This window comes from Pelophylax lessonae (assembly GCF_965119305.1).
Source record: "Pelophylax lessonae genome assembly, chromosome: 2".
Taxonomy (NCBI): domain Eukaryota; kingdom Metazoa; phylum Chordata; class Amphibia; order Anura; family Ranidae; genus Pelophylax; species Pelophylax lessonae.
In genome coordinates this window covers 668,035,105-668,054,937 of record NC_138769.1, presented here as the reverse complement: position 1 = coordinate 668,054,937, position 19,833 = coordinate 668,035,105, and the positions used below count along the sequence as shown (strand labels likewise).

Genomic DNA, 19,833 nt, shown 5'->3' with positions numbered 1-19,833 from the left:
TACAATAGTGTCTATCCCGCAGAATTTCAACTTGCTCGGATCTTTGTTGTGGCAGATACGGAAATGGTTGGACAAACTATGCTTTTGGAACCCATTTTTTATATTTTTGATATGTTCCCTCAATCTGATTCGGAGTTCTCTTGTTGTGCGTCCCACATATTGGAGACCGCACTCACATTCTAATAAATACGTAACATGTGTGGTTCTGCATGTAATAAATTTATCAATTTTAAATTGTTGCCCAGTGACTGTAGATTGGAATTGTGTTTCCTTTCTTCGTTTGTTGTTTTTTCTGCATGTGCGACATATAACACAATCACCGCATCTATAGTATCCTTTTTGATCTAAAAATGTATTCAATTTTCTTGGAGGGTCTGGTATATTTTTTGCCAATTTGTCCTTTAAAATAGGGGGTCTCCTATAAATAAAATGTGTTTTTTTGGGTAAAATTTTGCTGAAAGTTGGGTCTCTCAATAAAATAGGCCAGTGTGTTTTAAAAATATGTTCTAATTGTTTATATTGTTTATTGAACTCTGTGCAAAAAGCCGTTTGGTAAGATTTGTGCGTTTTTTTACTTGGTTTTAAGAGTTCCTTTCTATCAATTTTCAAAACTTTACGTTGAATCTGCTGTAAAATTGTTGGTTTATACCCTTTATCCTTAAATCTTTTTATCAATACCTCGGACTGTGTGTGATAGTCTTGCTCTGACTTACAGTTTCGTTTAATCCTAAGCAGTTGTCCTTTCGGTACTGCTGATAGCCATTTGGGATGATGGTTGCTGTTTGTTGGAATATAGCTATTCCTGTCAGTGCTTTTAAAGAATGTTTTTGTAGCCATTTGGTTCCCAGTTTTGAAGATAGTTAAATCTAAATAATTTATTTCTGTCTGATTTATGGTGGCCGTGAAAGAAATTTGGTATTTGTTGTCATTCATATATTCTATGTACTCTGCAAGAGATTCTTTTGATCCCTCCCATATAATTAAAATATCATCTATGTAGCGCTTGAAACCACGTAGCTGTGGATGGGGGTTCATAAAAATATGTTCCATTTCCCACTTACTCATGAAAATGTTGGCTACTGTGGGTGCGTACTTAGCCCCCATCGCTACGCCTTTGATTTGTTTGAAAAAGTGCTTATTGTGCCAGAAATAATTATTGCACATTGCCAATTCTAAAATATCTAAGATAAAATCAATTTGTGCTGGGGGTAGGGATTTATCTTCTTGCAGAGCCCACTTAACTGCTGTCAGAGCATCTTTTTGCTTAATATTAGTATAAAGTGAATTTACATCCACACTTGCTAAAATCGTATTGTCAGTTGTACTCAGGCTTTCAATGTAGTTAATTGCATCTTTGCTGTCCTTGAGGTAAGATGTAGTTTTTTGTGCAAGGGGCTGTAAATAGTAATCTATGTATTCTCCAACTCTTGCGAATATGGATTCAATTCCGTTTATAATCGGGCGTCCTGGCGGTTTGATAAGTCTTTTGTGAATCTTTGGTACCTGATATATGATAGGCATTTTAGGTGCCTCAGGTACCAAGTATTTCAATTCTTTTTTATTGAGTATATCATCTTTATAGGCTTTTTTTTGTTTTTTTAATTAATTTAGCTTTTAATTTATTCAGTGGATTACTCTTTAATTTGATATAAGTCTCACTATCATGGACAATGCGATCCAACTCTTCCATATATTCTTGTTTATCTAAAATCACAATTCCTCCCCCTTTGTCCGCTGGTCTTATTACAATGCTTTTCTTTTTTTCTAATGCCTCTATGCTTTGTTGCAACTTCTTGCTGCCAGGGACGGGGTGAGTCGAGATTTTTTCAATGTCCTGTTGTACTAACAGTTTAAAAACATCTAAACATTGGTTATTGCTGGGTTTCGGGTTGAACGTAGATTTATTTTTTAAATTGCTATGTGTGACTCCCGTTGATGATGATGTGGTTATTTCTTTAGTGTCATTTTTATTGGCAAAAAACTTTTTTATATTCAAAGTTCTTACAAATTTTTGCACATCTATGTATGCTTGAAATTTATTTATATTTTTGGGAGGGGCAAATTTTAGTCCTAAATCAAGTATACGGAGCATTTTGCACAGAAATATGCACTTAACGGCACTTTATTGATGGTTGATCAATTACCATTTACAGTTTATTAGAGGGTTTGTGGGGTTGGTGGGGGGGTTTGTTTATAAGTTGGCCGACTGCCTTACGTAGGAGTACGGTGGCAAAGCAGCTCTCTTGCTCTGGATCACATACTAGATACATGATCCAGCACTTCCAGGTAGGGGTCACTGTCGCCGTGCTGGCTGTGCTGTGATTAGTCACAGGACAGAGCTCTCTCCGGAGGGATGTGTCGGTCTTTGTTTCCCTGCAAAGCAGGGTATAAAAACCAGCACATCCCTTAACCGCTTGCCAACCGCCGCACGACTATTTACTGCTGCGGTCAGCCCCTCACAGGCAGAGTGAGGGTCTCGGGAGCGAGTGCACGCCGCCGGAGGCACGCTCCCACGCAGTCACAGACCCCCCCCCCCGTGCGTGTGACCAGCGGACCCGATCGTCCGCCGGTCACTCACTATCGTCGGTGCAGAGGGAGAAAGGCAGGCGGCTAATGTAAACAAGCCCCCTGTGTATGAATGGTGATCATACGGTTCTACTATGTAGAACCATTGATCACTGTTCATACACCTCAAGCCACAGCCAATCACAGTTAGAATCACGCCCCTAGGGACACACATAACCCATCCCTCTCAAAAAAAAGTTAACCCCTTCACTGCCAGTGTAATTTTACAGTAACAATGCATATGTATAGCACTGATTACTGTAGAAATGTCACTGGTAACCCCAAAAGTGTCAAAAATGTCAGTCAAGGGTCCGATCTGTCCGCCGCAATGTCGCAGTACCGCAAAAAAAATCGCAGATCGCTATTACACGTTAAAAAACAAAACAACAAAAATGACAAAAATCTTTCCCTTTGTTAGTAAACGCAATAACTTTTGCGCAAACCAATCAAAATATGCTCTTTGTGATTTTTTTTACCAAACATATGTAGCATAAAACAAATTGGCCGAAAATGTTAAAAAATTTAGATTTTTACATTTTTTTGGGGGGGAATTTCATATAAAAAAATGTGAAAAATATTGTTATTTTTGCAAAATTGACGCTCTTTTTTTGTTTATAGCGCATAAAGTAAAAATCGCACAGGTGATCAAATACCACCAAAAGAAAGCTCTGTTTGTGGGAAAAAAGGACGTCAAATTCGTTTAGGTACAATTGCGCAATTGTCCGTTAAAGTCACGCAGTGCTGAATCGCAAAAAAACCCCTGGTCGGAATGGGGGTAAAATCTTCCGGGGCTTAAATGGTTAATAAGGCCGCTTTCACATTTGTACGACCTAATAGTCGCACGACTTTGACACGCGACTTTGACGTGGCCTGAAGTAATGCCTGTGTAATATTGAAGTCTCTGGACCTCAAGTCGCATCAAAGTCAGACCATAGTAGTACAGGGATTACTTTGAAGTTGCTGTGACTTGAAGTCACACAGATATGACTGGTACTCATTGGAAATCATGGGGTACGACTTGTCATGCGGCTTTGCAGTCCCAAGTCGCAGGACAAGTTGCTCAAGTGTGAAAGGGGCCTTAACCACTTAAGCCCCGGAAGATTTTACCCCCTTCCTGACCAGGGGTTATTTTGCGATTCGGCACTGCGTGACTTTAACGGACAATTGCGCGGTCTGTATCTAAACGAATTTGGCGTCCTTTTTTTCCCACAAACAGAGATTTCTTTTGGTGGTATTTGATCACATGTGCGATTTTTTGATCACGCGCTATAAACAAAAAAAAGAGCGTAAATTTTGCAAAAATAGCAATATTTTTCACATTTTTTTATATGAAATCCCCCCCCCCCCCCCCCAAAAAAATGTAAAAATCAAAATTTTTTAACATTTTCGGCCAATTTGTTTTATGCTACCTATGTTTGGTAAAAAAAAAACGCAAAAAGCGTATTTTGATTGGTTTGCGCAAAAGTTATCGCGTTTACTAACAAAGGGAAAGATTTTTGTCATTTTTGTTGTTTTTTTTTAACGCGTAATGGCGGCGATCTGCGATTTTTTTTGCGGAACTGCGACATTGCGGCGGACAGATCGAACCCTTGACTGACATTTTTGACACTTTTGGGGTTACCAGTGACATTTCTACAGTAATCAGTGCTATACATATGCACTGTTACTGTAAAAATACACTGGCAGTGAAGGGGTTAACTTTTTTTGAAAGGGAGGGGCTATGTGTGTCCCTAGGGGCGTGCTTTCTACTGTGATTGGCTGTGGATTCAGATGTATGAAGAGTGATCAACGGTTCTACATAGTAGAACCGTATGATCATCCTTCATACACAGGGGAGAATGACAGGCAGCTTGTTTACACAAGCCGCCTGACTTTCTCCCTCTCCCCCGCCGATCGCAGTGACCAGCGGACATCGGGTCCGCCGGTCACACGCGCGGGTGGGTCCGTGACCACGCGGGAGCGCGCCTCCGGGGGCGCGCGCTCGCTCCCTAGACCCTCACAAGCTAGTGACGTAGCCCTACGTCACTTTGCCTGTGAGGGGCTGACCGCCGACGTAGATCGGCGTTAGGCAGTCGGCAAGTGGTTAAAGCACCTCACAATGAATGCGCCAAGCACTGTTAGGCTTACATTTAACCCTTTGATCGCCCTAGATGTTAACCCCTTCCAAGACATTGTCATTACTACAGTGACAGTGCATATTTTTAGCATTGGTAACTGTATTAGTGTCACTGGTTTCCACAAAGTGTCAGTTAGGGGTTGATTTACTAAAACGGGAAAATGCAAAATCTGGTGCAGCTGTGCATTGTAGCCAATCAGCTTCTAACTTCAGCTTGTTCAATTAAGCTTTGATACATAAAATCTGGAAGCTGCTTGGTTTCTCTGCAGAACTGAACCAGATTTTGCACCTTCCAGTATTAGTAAATCAACCCCCTAGTGTCAGATTGCCCGCCATACTATCGCAGTCCCATTATAAGTCACTGATCACTGCCATTACTAATACAAAAACACAAATAAATAAAATTCCCAGTATGTATACCACAGTTTATCGATGCAAACCAATCCATATACGCTTATTGGGATTTTCTTTTTACCAAATATATGTAGCAGAATACATACTGGCATAAATTTATAAAGAAATTTTTTTTTTTTTTCTTCCGCGTCCTCTTCTCCCAGAATGCGCCTGCACCGGCCTCTCTCTTCACTTCCGGTGCTGCGCCGCATTCCTCCACAGCTTCTGGGCATGCCCAGAAGCTGTTTAGCAGGGGAATGTGGCGTCGCCCCGGAAGTGACAAGCGGGGCCGGTGCCATCGCATTGATTCCTGGGAGCGATGACGTTCAGCTCCCAGGAATCATCGCAAGACAGGAAGTGACGGCGGAGCCGCAGCGCTGAGGGAGGAAGTACACTGAGGTGAGTATTTTCGATCTTCAATTACAAGGTGAGTAAAAAAAAAAAAAAAAAAAACCTAACTATCCAATTCCTTTTCAGGTGAAGGAGAACTAGCGGACGGGCACAAAAAAAAAAGATCGATTTTGTGCCCGGAACTGCGCTTTAATTAATTTTGTACTGCAATATTACGTATACTGCACATGCAAATATTTATTGTTATATTTATATTTATGTGAGGGGTTGTAACAAATGAAAAACATCAATTACAGAGTGCGCTAAAAAATTATGGAACACAAATATTCACAAAAATGGTGATTGCTGATATTCAGCTAAACACAAAGTCTATATTCTAAATGATGAGACTGTGCAAAAGTCTTGAAAATCCAAAGAATATAGTGAGGTTGGGGAGTGATGAAGGATAAGGGTGACCTCTTCCCAAACGGTGATCCAGACAGTGCTCAAATGTACACGTGATGCACCCGGTGTTAAGAAGGGACTCTTACCAGATGATGGAGAGATGCAAACATATAGTGTATAATCCTGGAGTCCGTTAGGTCAGCTTGTAGGAGAGAATTCACAATAGGAATAAAGCGACCATCTGCTTCCAAAGTGTAGGGATCTAGAGGCTTCCACTCAAGGGGATATCGCCACCAAGAACATACCCAAGGAAGAGAAGGGGACTATAGTGCATTACCTCACTTTATTGAACCAATAAGAAAGAGTAACACTTACATTGTCAGGAGAAAAAACAGCATATGTAAAATTTTTGGATCGAGGACCTCTGCAGTAGTCCGGGATCATAGGCAACACGGCTAGCTCCCCCCGACGCGTTTCCACTAACAAGTCGGCTTCTGGGACTGGAGCTGTAGCCGTGCTGCTCGCATCTCTCATGTAAATAGTGTGGCTGATGGACACTTCCGGTGCGGCCGTGGCGAGGACCCGGAAGTGTTGTGACGCACTTCCGGTTCAAATGTTAGCCAATCACGGTATGTTAAGATGAAGACCCGGAAGTTCTAAAAAGCGCTTCCGGAGGCTTCTGCGGCCAATCACATCGGATGTCAACAAAACTCATCATCCGTTCTGCGGCCAATCACATCGGATGTCAACAAAAGGATGATGAGTTTTGTTGACATCCGATGTGATTGGCCGCAGAAGCCTCCGGAAGCGCTTTTTAGAACTTCCGGGTCTTCATCTTAACATACCGTGATTGGCTAACATTTGAACCGGAAGTGCGTCACAACACTTCCGGGTCCTCGCCACGGCCGCACCGGAAGTGTCCATCAGCCACACTATTTACATGAGAGATGCGAGCAGCACGGCTACAGCTCCAGTCCCAGAAGCCGACTTGTTAGTGGAAACGCGTCGGGGGGAGCTAGCCGTGTTGCCTATGATCCCGGACTACTGCAGAGGTCCTCGATCCAAAAATTTTACATATGCTGTTTTTTCTCCTGACAATGTAAGTGTTACTCTTTCTTATTGGTTCAATAAAGTGAGGTAATGCACTATAGTCCCCTTCTCTTCCTTGGGTATGTTCTTGGTGGCGATATCCCCTTGAGTGGAAGCCTCTAGATCCCTACACTTTGGAAGCAGATGGTCGCTTTATTCCTATTGTGAATTCTCTCCTACAAGCTGACCTAACGGACTCCAGGATTATACACTATATGTTTGCATCTCTCCATCATCTGGTAAGAGTCCCTTCTTAACACCGGGTGCATCACGTGTACATTTGAGCACTGTCTGGATCACCGTTTGGGAAGAGGTCACCCTTATCCTTCATCACTCCCCAACCTCACTATATTCTTTGGATTTTCAAGACTTTTGCACAGTCTCATCATTTAGAATATAGACTTTGTGTTTAGCTGAATATCAGCAATCACCATTTTTGTGAATATTTGTGTTCCATAATTTTTTAGCGCACTCTGTAATTGATGTTTTTCATTTGTTACAACCCCTCACATATTTATAATTTTTCAGTGCTGCTTTTTTTCACTCCTTTTTCTCATTAAAGGTTCGCGCACCTATTTTTCTTTTCACCAATATTTATATTTATGTCACAGCCACTCATGCACAAAAGGATATAATTTGAGCACATTGTCACGATATATAATTTTTACTAATTTTTATTGGTTTTGCTGTGGGTTTTATATTTATCTGGTATCTTTTTATTGAGCCATTTATGTATTTGGCTATAATCATGTGCCTCTAAAAAAAAAAAAAATTGGACGCACGGATTAGGGGAGCAGTGCCCCTGTGCCTTGTATAAATGGGCTGCCACCGTATCTATCTATCTATCTATCTATCTATCTATCTATCTATCTATCTATCTATCTATCTATCTATCTATCTATCTATCTATCTATCTATCTATCTATCTATCTATCTATCTATCTATCTATCTATCTATCTATCTATCTATCTATCTATCTTTTTCTTCAGTATCTGTCTGTCACACCTATTTGTATGTCTATCTCCTGGTCTTAGGTAATATTTATTTTCAGTAGCCTTAACTGCATCTTAAATAGAGCCCGTAGTGTATTACTATACCCCTTTGGCAGCACATTCGGACAGCTAAGCAAGGTTAAGAAGTAAACTTAGAATAAGTAAACATAGAGGCAGCACATAAGATACGTTATCTTGGAACATGGTTCTAGTGATTACATAGAGTATTAGGCGCTTTAAGTCCAATGAAATCCAGCAAGACAGCAATCTAAACAGTGACTCAGGATTTTCCTGGCACATCCCAAACTCTGTAGCAGAAATACCTGGTGACTTGTGAAATCTGAGCACCATGCGCATTTCTGTTACCCCCTCACATAGTTCACATTTTTGGAACTGTTTCTCCTTTTCAGCATTTCCATAGAGTGCCTGTGATTCCTAAGCCAAGGTTATCTCCCCTCACTCATAATCACTAAATAAAGCATCTTTGTATTGTGTTCATGCAGATGTAACCTCCAGTCTTGCAGCTTTTCAGAACCTAAAATTCCTTGCTGGCAGATGATGTGTGATGGGACTTTTAGTTCATTGGGTGCTAAAGGATGACCTCAGAGATGTCAACCTAGGAGAACATTTATAGCATCCTTTCTCAACTTTTTGACCATGAAGGAACCCCTGAAATAACTTTCAAATCTTAGGGTCCCCCTGTAACTACAGCTCGAGGCACATTAACATGTGTAAGTCATTTAAGCCATACCTCCTTATACTGGTGGTCAGGGAAGTCTCCATTAGATGGTCAGTGGAGACAAGTTCCCGTAGATTTTGTATGTGGGAGAAGGAACTTTTATACATGGCGGTGATTTGCAGAAAGGCCAAAATACTCTTGAGGTCAGTGGGAAAAAAACCTCCCTACATTGGTGGTCAGTGGGAAGAGCGCTCCTTACATTCGTGGTCAGTGGGAAGAATGTTTTATATATTTGTAGTCAGTGGGAAGAATATTTCTTACATTTGTGGTCAGTGAGAAGATTGTTTTATATATTTGTAGCCAGTGGGAAGAATGCTCCTTACATTGGTGGTCAGTGGGAGGAATGCTCCTTACATTTGTGACCACTGGGAAGAATGATCCCCACATTTGTGGTCAGTGGGATGGATGCTCCATACATTGGTGGTCAGTAGGAAGAATGCAGCTTACATTCATGACCACGGGGAAGAATGTGCCCTACATTAATGGTCAGTGGGAGGAATGCTCCTTACATTGGTGGTCAGTGGGAAGAATCCTCCTTACATTTGTGACCACTGGGAAGAATGCTCCCCACATTTGTGGTCAGTGGGATGAATGCCCTGTACATTTATGGTCAGTGGGAGGAATGCTCCTTACATTGGTGTCAGTGAGAAGAATGCTCCTTACATTTGTGGGCAGTGGGAGGAATGCTCTTTACTTTTTACAGTTGTGGTCAGTGGAGGAAATGCTCCCCATACAAATAGCTAAACGGGGGCTCAATAGTTCCTTATCTGATAGTCATACATTTTTGACTGCTCAAGCAACCCATAACAACCTCTAAAGCAGGGGTGTCAAACTCAATTTTATTGCGGGCTGCATCAGCATTAAGGTCACCCTCAGAGGGTCGGTTGGACCACCATCAGAAGTCAAAGGCCCCCACCCTCTCTTACATCACAGTGCATCCCCCTACCATGTGCTGCTGCTGGGAAGAAGCTGGAGGTGGAGCTGGTAAGCATAAACTGCAGGGTCTGGAGGAGGACCAGGGGAGGGCTGGAGTCTGCTGAATACTGAGACCAGTGGAGATGAGGGGGTGCTGCGGCTGCACAGGGAGGTACAGGATCCGTAGGAGGAGTCGTGTCCTCCTCTCTGCTGTCAACTACTGAGGGGGGGGAGGGGATTAGTGGTAGAGATGAGCCTCTCTGCGGCTGCACAAGGAAGAAGAGGATCTAGCAGAGGAGTTCTGTCCTCTCTGCTGCCGTCTGCTGGAGGAAGAGATGAGGGAGGTGCAGCAGCTGCAGGAGAGGTGCAAGGGCCACATGAAATTGCCTGGAGAGCCAGATTCAGACCACAGGCCTTGTGTTTGACACATATGCTCTAAAGGAACCCTAGGGTTCCACAGAATCCTCTGTGAAATAGGCAGGTGTATAGGTTGAAAAGAAAGTGGCATGTGCTGTAGCACAAACTTGGTGTGGCTAAATCAGTGGCGTAGCGTGGGGGGTGCTGGGGGGGGCCAGCCGCACTGGGCGCAACATCTGGGGGGGCGCATCCGCAGTGTCACTCTGTCTGTCTGACTCTGACATACACAGTTCACACACTTTCTGCGGCTGCCTCCATCTTTAGGCTGGGAGATGTCCAGCGTGGCCATCCTATGGCTGAAAATGGCAGGTCGGGCGGGGCTGGACTGTGCCTCACCTGTCCATTGGTGTAGAGTGGGATGGCGTTGCAAGCCAAGCCCCGCATATGCCGCCTCACCTCACTGCTCAGTCAGTTTAGCAACGAGGGAGTCAGCAGCCTGGCGCTGTCACAGAGTGGGGTTTTTTTTATCACCTGATTAGAGCCAGAGGCTCTAATAGGCTTAAAAAAAGGGTGGACACGGGGCGCAGAGCAGTGCGTCCCGAGCCCACCCATTGTGTGACAATAGAGAATGAAAATTCACTATTGTTACGAGACCCGCTTCCTAATAGGCCTAAAGGCGAACGCATGCCATTGGCTGTGGAGGAGGCGGGAGGACTCGAGGAGACGCGGGGAACTGAGGAGAAGCCGCCGCTGCAGGTAAGTCTCTCTGCATTGAAGGGGGCACGCTGGTCATTCTGCATTGAAAGGGGGCACGCTAGTCATTCTGCATTGAAAGGGGGCACGCTGGTCTCTCTGCATTGAAAGGGGGCACGCTGGTCATTCTGCATTGAAAGGGGGCACGCTGGTCTCTCTGCATTGAAAGGGGGAACGCTGGTCATTCTGCATTGAAAGGGGGCATTCTGGTCTCTCTGCATTGAAAGGGGGCATGCTGGTCATTCAAACTTGTATTTAGATGCATTTTACTTTAATTACATCAGTATTTTCATAACAAACAATACATGTGCTATTGTGCTTAGGGGGTAAGGGTATCTTTAACTAATCTAGTGGAAGAGACTCGAGTGCTAAAATCCTGCGGGTTAGGGGGCGCAAATTACTTGCCTTGCCCCGGTTGCTGACAATTATGGAAAAATGGAAGCAGTGTGACTTTAAAAGCAGGACTACGTCACTTTTACATACAAAGAACAAAAAAACTGAGAAATCTATTCATAAATAAGCATTGTCAGTATTCTGGTAACAGTAACCAAAACCGCAAAATAAACTTTGACTGCATTTTAAACATATTAAACATATGAAGAATGTTTTGCAAAATATGGAACACCTAGAAATGATGCAAGGAGAAGATTTCTGGTTAACGAGGGGAATAAACAGAGGATTTGTACATAATGCAGGGTGACAAGGTGGGACTTTGTAACATTTAGGCTGAGTTGACATGGCTGTGACCTGCAGAGATAGTTTTGACGCTTTTAAAGCTTCTTGCACACGGTAGAAAAAATGCTGCTTTTGGAGGCATTTTTCTTTTATGTCTCTAAACACACTTAGCCAATTGTCCATGCACATAGTGGAGCTTGAATTAAAATTTTGGGACAGCGTTTAGGGGTATTAAAAAATGCAGAAAAGCTAAGTGTCCATGGAAATATATATATATATATATATATATATATATATATATATATATATATATATATATATATATATAGCTAAGTGTCCATGGCGCCTGAAAAATGTTTTCACTATAATCAATTTACATATGAACTCGTGAATTTATGAGCGTTTATGCGCGTCAAGCATTTTTTCTGCCAAAAGATCCTCTCAAAAACATCCCTGTGATGGGTATTTTTTCAGCCTGTAAACGCTCTTCTTCAAATATGTCTGTAAATAGCCAAATGCGAATGGACACATAGGGGTTGATTTACTAAAAGGCAAATACCGTCTGATAACCACCTAATTGATCCTCTTATAGTCCCATGTTCCCGATTCCAATCTCTTTTGGTGTGTAGATCTCATATCCACGTGCCCCTTTTTTTGTCCTATATGGACCCATGTATAGATCCCTTAAATCTGCCCCCCCCCCCCCACCTGCGGTTACTAATATCTCCTCCTGGGTTACTCTCCTAATACAGTGATTTTGGACATTGAGTTTGTATGCCGGACTCAATTAAGGCTCCTGAGGAAGCCAATAGTTGGTGAAACATGTAGAGCTGGAGTCACCGAATACATACACCACTCATATGAATATTGTGCAATGGTTTTAACTTATGTATTTTTTATAAAATGAATTTTGTGATGCTTTCAATAAATAATAAATTGTTTTTTTTTTTTAATTATCTTAGATCTAACATTGGGTACTTTTTGCACCTTTAAAATCCCATTTTCTCCTCTCTATATACAAATTCTGCCAGAAAAGTCCAGCATGCACAGAAGAGTTCTAATATGCCTGTGTGCATGAGGCCTAAGTGCTTTTGCACACGGGCAGCTGAGCCAGTTCAGCGGAATTCCCAATGTATATTCTCATCCTGGGCAGCCCAGGTAAAATGCAGAGGTGGGGGACTCGAGTCACATGACTTGACTTAAGTCAGACTTAAGTCACCAGTTTGAGGGCTTGAGACTTGCTTGACTAAAATTAATAAAAGACTCGACTTGACTTTGACTTGGTATTCATGACTTGAGACTTGACTTTGACTTGAGACCTATGACTCGAAATCACTTTACTTTTTTAAGTTATTAAATATTTGCATTTTCTCAAGATTTTCTCAAGATTTGTTAAAGCAAAATTAAATGTGCCTGTTATGTTTCTGACACCACAGTCACTTAAAACACCTCAGTGTGTTCTGATTTTTAGGACACTGGCTGTTTAACAATGGAAATACTTAACATGTTTTTAGTGACTGTGGTGTTGAAATGTGACCGGATGAAGGATTTTGAGCTGTTTGGGCATTCAAAGTGTTTCTTTAATATGCCAAGAAAAAAGCACTAAGCAGTTTTGTTAATGTTGAAAATAAAATAAAACCTTTTCTGACCACTGACTTTTAACTGATTAAAAGGTGAAAATTGGGGTAGATCAGTATTTTGACTTGATTTGTGACTTGACCAAAAAAAATGACTTGACTTTCTTGACTTCTAGCAGGGACTCGACTTGACTTGCTTGTTTTTCGCCACAGTAACTTGGGACTTGCTTGAGACTTGAAGGTTAAGACTTGAGACTTGCTTGTGACTTGCACATATGTGACTTACTCTCATGTCTGATAAAATGTAAAGCCTCCCCCTTACATGGCTGTGCGTGGCTGTACTCATGTATATACAGTGGTGGCGCTATAACAAACACAAGTGCAGCATATAAGCGTTACAAACAATAGAAAACTTGGGGCAGCCAGAGGAAGAATATTGGAATTACTCTGAACAGGCTCAGCCCCCCACGTGCAGAGCTCTTAGAGGTCCATTCTCACCTTTGTACCTTAAAGCGGAGTTCCACCCTGGATTTTTTTTTTTTAATACCCCCGGGACAGTCAGGGCTAGTGCATTCCACAATAGCTAGCCTCTGATCTGTCCCGGGTTGCACTTACCTGTTAGGACAAATACTTACCTTGCAAACGTCTTGTCCAGCGCTGCCATCTCAGGTGTGGGCAGCTTGAAGCCAGCGAGATCCCCTTCGGCGTCTTCTTCCGCCTTCTTTGGTCCCATGATGCTCTGCGCCGGCCCCGACGTCACTTCCGGGTCGCGCGCGTCATCCCTCTACAGCTTCTGGGCATGCCCAGAAGCTGTTTAGAAGGGGATGACGCGCGCGACCCGGAACTGACGTCGGGGCCGGTGCAGGCGCAATGATTCCTGGGAGCGATGACGTTCAGCTCCCAGGAATCATTGCAGAGCCAGGAAGTGACGACGGGCCGCGGCCGAGGAAGGAGGAAGAAGGAAGTAAGGTAAGTATTTTTTCTTCGCTACGAGGTAAGTAAAAAAAAAAAAAATATGCGATTATCCATTTCTTTTTCAGGTGACCCGGAGCGAGAAGATGGAGGCAAGTATAAAAATAGGGTGGAACTCCACTTTAAGTCCCTATTGAGAGCAAACATTTCGTTTTTTTTTTTATTTCTGGGTGGGAGGGAGATGTGCACACATGTGCCCTATAGCATTCATTTTTCTGAAAGCTCATAAAATGTGCATGGGGCACATAAATCTACTTTATGGGAAGCTTGTGGGGAGGAATTGAGAAAAAGAAATTGCTAAAAAAAAAGTATAAATCTAAAAGTAAGTTGACCATATGCAAGAATGTTCTCCACCGCTCCCATTAAATAGATGCAAGCCGTGTGATTGGGCCCCACTACCGGGACATCCATGGGTCAGGTTTTGGGGTGATGTCACTGGACACTTTTAAGCTGATGGGTTTAATTAAAGTAAATTCACCATCCCAAATATTTATGAGGAAAGTTTTCTTTTCTACGTTTCCATGAAATTACTCAAATATTTTTGTATGTGCCAGAAATTGTAATAATAATAATAATAATAATAATAATAACAATGCTAATAATGAAAATACCAACAATAATATAATAATAATAATTTAAGAAGAAGAAGAAGAAGTCTGTTCAATAGGACTAAGGGCAAGTTCACACAACATGCAGTCCAGTGCATTTTATTTCTGCATCAAAAACACATGGATAGTAGGTTATATGGTTTTCAATGGCATAGTTCACAACAGCGCATGCAGTTCCAGTGCATTCCAGTTCCAGAATAAAAATTAGAACATGCTGCATTTTTCCTGCACTGGACTGTACTGGAACACTGTCAAACGCATCAAAAATGCACTGGAATGCACCTGAACAGACTGGAACGCCCTGGAATGTACCTAAACGCACCAAAAACACACTGGAATGCCCTGGAACGCACCTAAACACACCAAAAATGAACTGGAATGCACCTAAACGCACAAAAAACACAATGGAATGCCCTGGAACGCACCAAAACGCACCAAAAACGCAATGGAATGCCCTGGAACACACCAAAAATGCACTAGAACATGCATTTTTCCTGCACTGGACTGTACTGGAATACTGTCAAAGGGCATCAGATACGCACTGGAATGCACCGGAACGCCCTGGAAAGCACCTAAATGCACCAAAAACACACTGTAATGCCCTGGAACGCACCTAAACGCACCAAAAATGCACTGGAACACCATGAAATGCACCTGAATGCACCAAAAATGCACCGAAGCGCCCTGGAATGCACCTAAACGCACCAAAAACACACTGGAACACCCTGGAACGCACCTAAACGCACCAAAAACACACTAGAACACACATGTCCTTATTTAAAGAGGAGTTCCGCCTGGAGAAAAAAAAAAAAAGAAAAGTCAGCAGCTACAAATACTGTAGCTGCTGACTTTTAATCTATAGACACTTACCTGTCCAGGAAGCCCACAATGTCAGCACCCCAGACCATTTTCCAATCAGCTGCCGCCATTCTTTCTAAGAGAAACCGGCAATGAAGCCTTTCGGCTTCACAGCCGATTTCCCTATTGCGCGTTCACTAAGTGTGCTGCGCATTCTCATAGGGGGGAAGGAGAAGGTGGATGGAATTTTCAGTGGATGGCGCTGCAGGGCTGCCTCCTGGAAGTGGGGAAGGGTACCGGTCAAAAACAGGTATCCGTTCCCCCCTCCCCCCTGAAAGGTGCCAAATATGGCACCGGTGGGGGGTGGGGGGGGGGGGGAGGAAGCAAATGAGCGCAATTTCCACTTTTGGGTGGAACTCCGCTTTAAGGTTAGGAAAAAAGAGGGGGAAAATGCACTGGACTGCATCAAAAGGCACCAAAAACGCACTGGAACGCATGCACGCATCAACAACTCGCATGCAGAGAAGCATCTGGCATGCATCCAGGATGCAATTCTATGGTGGGAAATGGCCCTGAAATCTTCTGCTGCGTGAGAACTTTATGTCATTCCGTATAGTTCATATTCCTATCGCACACCTTCCTGGTTTGTAGGCTCGTGTGTACTGGGTGCTGAAGCGATCACCAATTGGCAAATGGATTAGTTACAAGTAGATACATATTCGCCAGCACGCCAAGGATCTTGCAAAAGCAGTCCAAAAAACTTTATTCAAGATAAGATCACATCAGAAAAATATAGTGCAACGTTTCGGAGCCGCACAGGACCCCAGACGAAACGTTGCACTCTATTTTTCTGATGTGATCTTATCTTGAATAAAGTTTTTTTGGACTGCTTTTGCAAGATCCTTGGTGTGCTGGCGAATATGTATCTACTTTATGTCATTCCTTCGCATGAGAATGACTGTGCCATTATAGTAGAGCTAAACCCATCAATTGAAAGTTTCCCAAAACAGTTACATGCAAGGCATGCCATGAATGAGAGCTGTCACAGTTGCTTGTGCTCTCCGCCAAGCTGTAAAAACATCAAATGGCTTGGTGTGGAAACTGCTACCATGGCAACTTCAGATCAAACAGAGGCTAAGATGGCAGCTCCCTTGGACCATCCAACACTGGTCTGCACAGATCAGCCATTAGGACAAGACTTTACACAAACTTATTTTAGAGGAACCCTTCAAATAACTTCCAGGTCTCAGAGAACTCCTGCTGCACTGCTAAAATAAATGAATAGGAAGTCATTTGGAAATTGTGGCTTATATTGATGGTCAGAAGAATATCCCCCTTAAAGGCGACTAACAAACATCATCAGCGATGGCTCTGCCAAGTGGTGTTGTAGATGGGACCATCCAGGCACCATCAGATGGGAAGGAAATAAGCTGCAGCTGAAGGGCCCCCAATACTCCTCTGAAGGAACCCCAATACTCTTCTGAAGGACCCCAATACTCCTCTGAAGGACCCCCAATACTCTTCTGAAGGACCCCCAATACTCTTCTGAAAGACCCGTAATACTCCTCTGAAGGACCCCCAATACTCTTCTGAAGGAACCCCAATACTCCTCTGAAGGAACCCCAATACTCCTCTGAAGGACCCCCAATACTCCTCTGAAGGACCCCCAATACTCTTCTGAAGGAACCCCAATACTCTTCTGAAGGAACCCATATACTCCTCTGAAGGACCCCCAATACACTTCTGAAGGAACCCCGATACTCCTCTGAAGGAACCCCAATACTCTTCTGAAGGAACCCCAATACTCTTCTGAAGGACCCCAATACTCCTCTGAAGGAACCCCAATACTCTTCTGAAGGACCCCCAATACTCCTCTGAAGGAACCCCAATACTCTTCTAAAGGACCCCCAATACTCCTCTGAAGGAACCCCAATACTCCTCTGAAGGAACCCCAATACTCTTCTGAAGGACCCCCAATACTCCTCTGAAGGAACCCCAATACTCTTCTAAAGGACCCCCAATACTCCTCTGAAGGGCCCCCAATACTCCTCTGAAGGACCCCCAATACTCCTCTGAAGGACCCCCAATACACTTCTGAAGGAACCCCGATACTCCTCTGAAGGAACCCCAATACTCTTCTGAAGGAACTCCAATACTCTTCTGAAGGAACCCCAATACTCCTCTGAAGAAACCCCAATACTCTTCTAAAGGACCCCCAATACTCCTCTGAAGGACCCCCAATACTCCTCTGAAGGACCCCCAGAGTTCCACAGATCCCTGGTTGGAAATGGCGGCTTTAGAAATAACAGCACCTTGGACTGTGGCCCATAACAGCCAATCAAGCTTCAAACTTTAATGAGGCAAGGGATGTGGTTGCTATGGTCAACAGATTTCCCCAAGATAACATACGCAAGTCAGCTATTAAGAATCAACAGCACCTGAGACAGGGGTTCATCGTGCCAGCCAATCAAGCCCCAACTTTTCAATGAGACCAAGTTATGTGGTTGCTATGGGCAACAGATCCAATGAAACATGGGATGTGGTTGTTATATGCAACAGGTCCAATGAAATAGGTAATGTGGTCGCTATGGGTCTTCATCTGCATCCCTCACACACCATTGCACAGACATGATGTGGATCCATACTAACAGAACTATCCCTGAGCTGATCTACACACAGGTCAGATAACAGCACCCGGGACTGTGCCTCATCACAGCCAATCAAGTCTCAACTTTCCAATGCAATGGGCAACAGGTCCAATAGAACAAGGGATGTGATCGTTATAAGCAACATAATGAAGCAAGGCATGTAGTTGCTATGGACAAAACCTCTAATGAGACAAGGGATGTGGTTCCTACAGGCAAGAGGTCCAATCAGACCAAATAGTTGCGGTTTATTTGGGCAACAGGTCAAATGAAACAAGGGATGTGGTTACTATGGGAAAACAGGTCCAAAAAACAAAAAAAGTGGTTGCTATTGTCAACAGGTCCAATGGGTCAAGGAATGCAGTTAGTACAGGTAATAGGTCCAATAAAACAAAGGTTGTAGGTGCCAATGGCAACATGTCCAGTAAATAAAGGAATGTGGTTGCTATGGGCAACAGGTCCAACAGAACAAGGGATGTAGTTGCTATAGTTAAAAGGGCCAATGAAACAAGGGATGTGGTTACTACAGGAAACACGTCCAATCAGACCAAAGGGTTGTGGTTGCTATTGGAAACATGTTTAATACAACAAGGAATGTGGTTACTGTGGGAAACATGTCCAATAAAACAAAGAATGTGCTTTCTATATGCAACATGTCCAATGGAACAGTGATGTGGTTGCTAATAGCAAAAGGTCCAACAAAACAGGGAATGCAGTTATTATGGGTAACAGGTCCAATCAGAGCAAAGGGTTGTGGCTGCTATTGGTAACAGGTCCAATAAAACGGGATGTAGTTGCTATGAGCAACATGTCTAATAAAATAATGGATGTGGTTGCTAGGGGCAATAAAAGAAGGGATGTGGCTGTTATGGGTAAAAAAGCAAGAGAAGTGGTTGCTAGGGGCAATAAAAGAAGGGATGTGGCTGCTATGATTAATAAAACAAGGGATGTAGTTACTTTAAGCAATAGAACAAGGGATGTGGTTGCTATGGGCAATAAAACAAGGGATGCGGTTGCTACTAGCAATAAAAGAAGGAATGTGGTTGCTATGGGCAATAAAAGAAGAGATGTAGTTGCCATGGACAGTAAAACAAGGGATGTGGTTGCTATAGACAACAAGTCCAATAAAACTAGGTATGTGGTTGCTATGGGTAACCTGTCCTCACCATCACACAGCATGCAGAGGATGGAATAGCCAGTTCATAGAACCTCTCTCTCTTTGTCTGTCTGTCTGTCTGTGATAGTATATAGAAGAAGTCTCAGCATCCTATATATATATATCAGGCACCTACCATCTCTCCTCAGGCTGGACGGTCTCAGGCTCCTCACACTTCCAGTTTGGGAAGAAAATCCCCGGCTGCAAAAGTTTGCAAAGACGATGGGGAAAAGCCACGGCCACTGCATTGGGGCTCAGCAGCGGCTCCTCCGGTGTCAGGGATGAGGGGAGTCAGGGAAAAGCGCCCGGGACGCAGCTGAGCGGCTCGGACGGGCAGGGAAGAGTTGTGCAGGGAAGGAGTGCGGGAATTGTCTCGCAGTCAGTGGAGGGGACAGCCGAGTCTCTGAGGACTTAGCAGGCAGCTGGTGTGTAGAGTTGGTGAGGCTCCCCCTGTGCGCGCTGCATTTCTGCACAAACAGCACATTGCTGGCTGCTCCTCATCCCCCCAGTGCACAGCTCCAGATGAGGAGAGACCAGCCTGTGTGAGGAGGAAACAGGAAAACTAATCACACCCCCACCCCCCTACACACTCCATGCTGCCCCCCTACACACTCCATGCTGCCTATTCCCCCCCTACACACTCCATGCTGCCTCCCCTACACACTCCATGCTGCCTATTCCCCCCCTACACACTCCATGCTGCCTACCCCCCCCCCTACACACTCCATGCTGCCTACCCCCCCTCCC

General features: G+C 43.6%; 1 protein-coding gene across 1 annotated transcript in view; it reads right to left on the bottom strand.

Annotated features, from left to right (window-relative positions):
* The window catches only part of PDGFD (platelet derived growth factor D), a 443,240-nt gene extending 423,840 nt beyond the window's left edge, over positions 1-19,400 (bottom strand). The window contains exon 1 of the mRNA XM_082244812.1: positions 19,223-19,400. Within this exon, the coding sequence (XP_082100938.1) occupies positions 19,223-19,334 (112 nt within the window). The 5' untranslated portion in view covers positions 19,335-19,400. The remainder of the gene's footprint in view (positions 1-19,222) is intronic.
* Between the last annotated feature and the right edge of the window lie 433 nt (positions 19,401-19,833).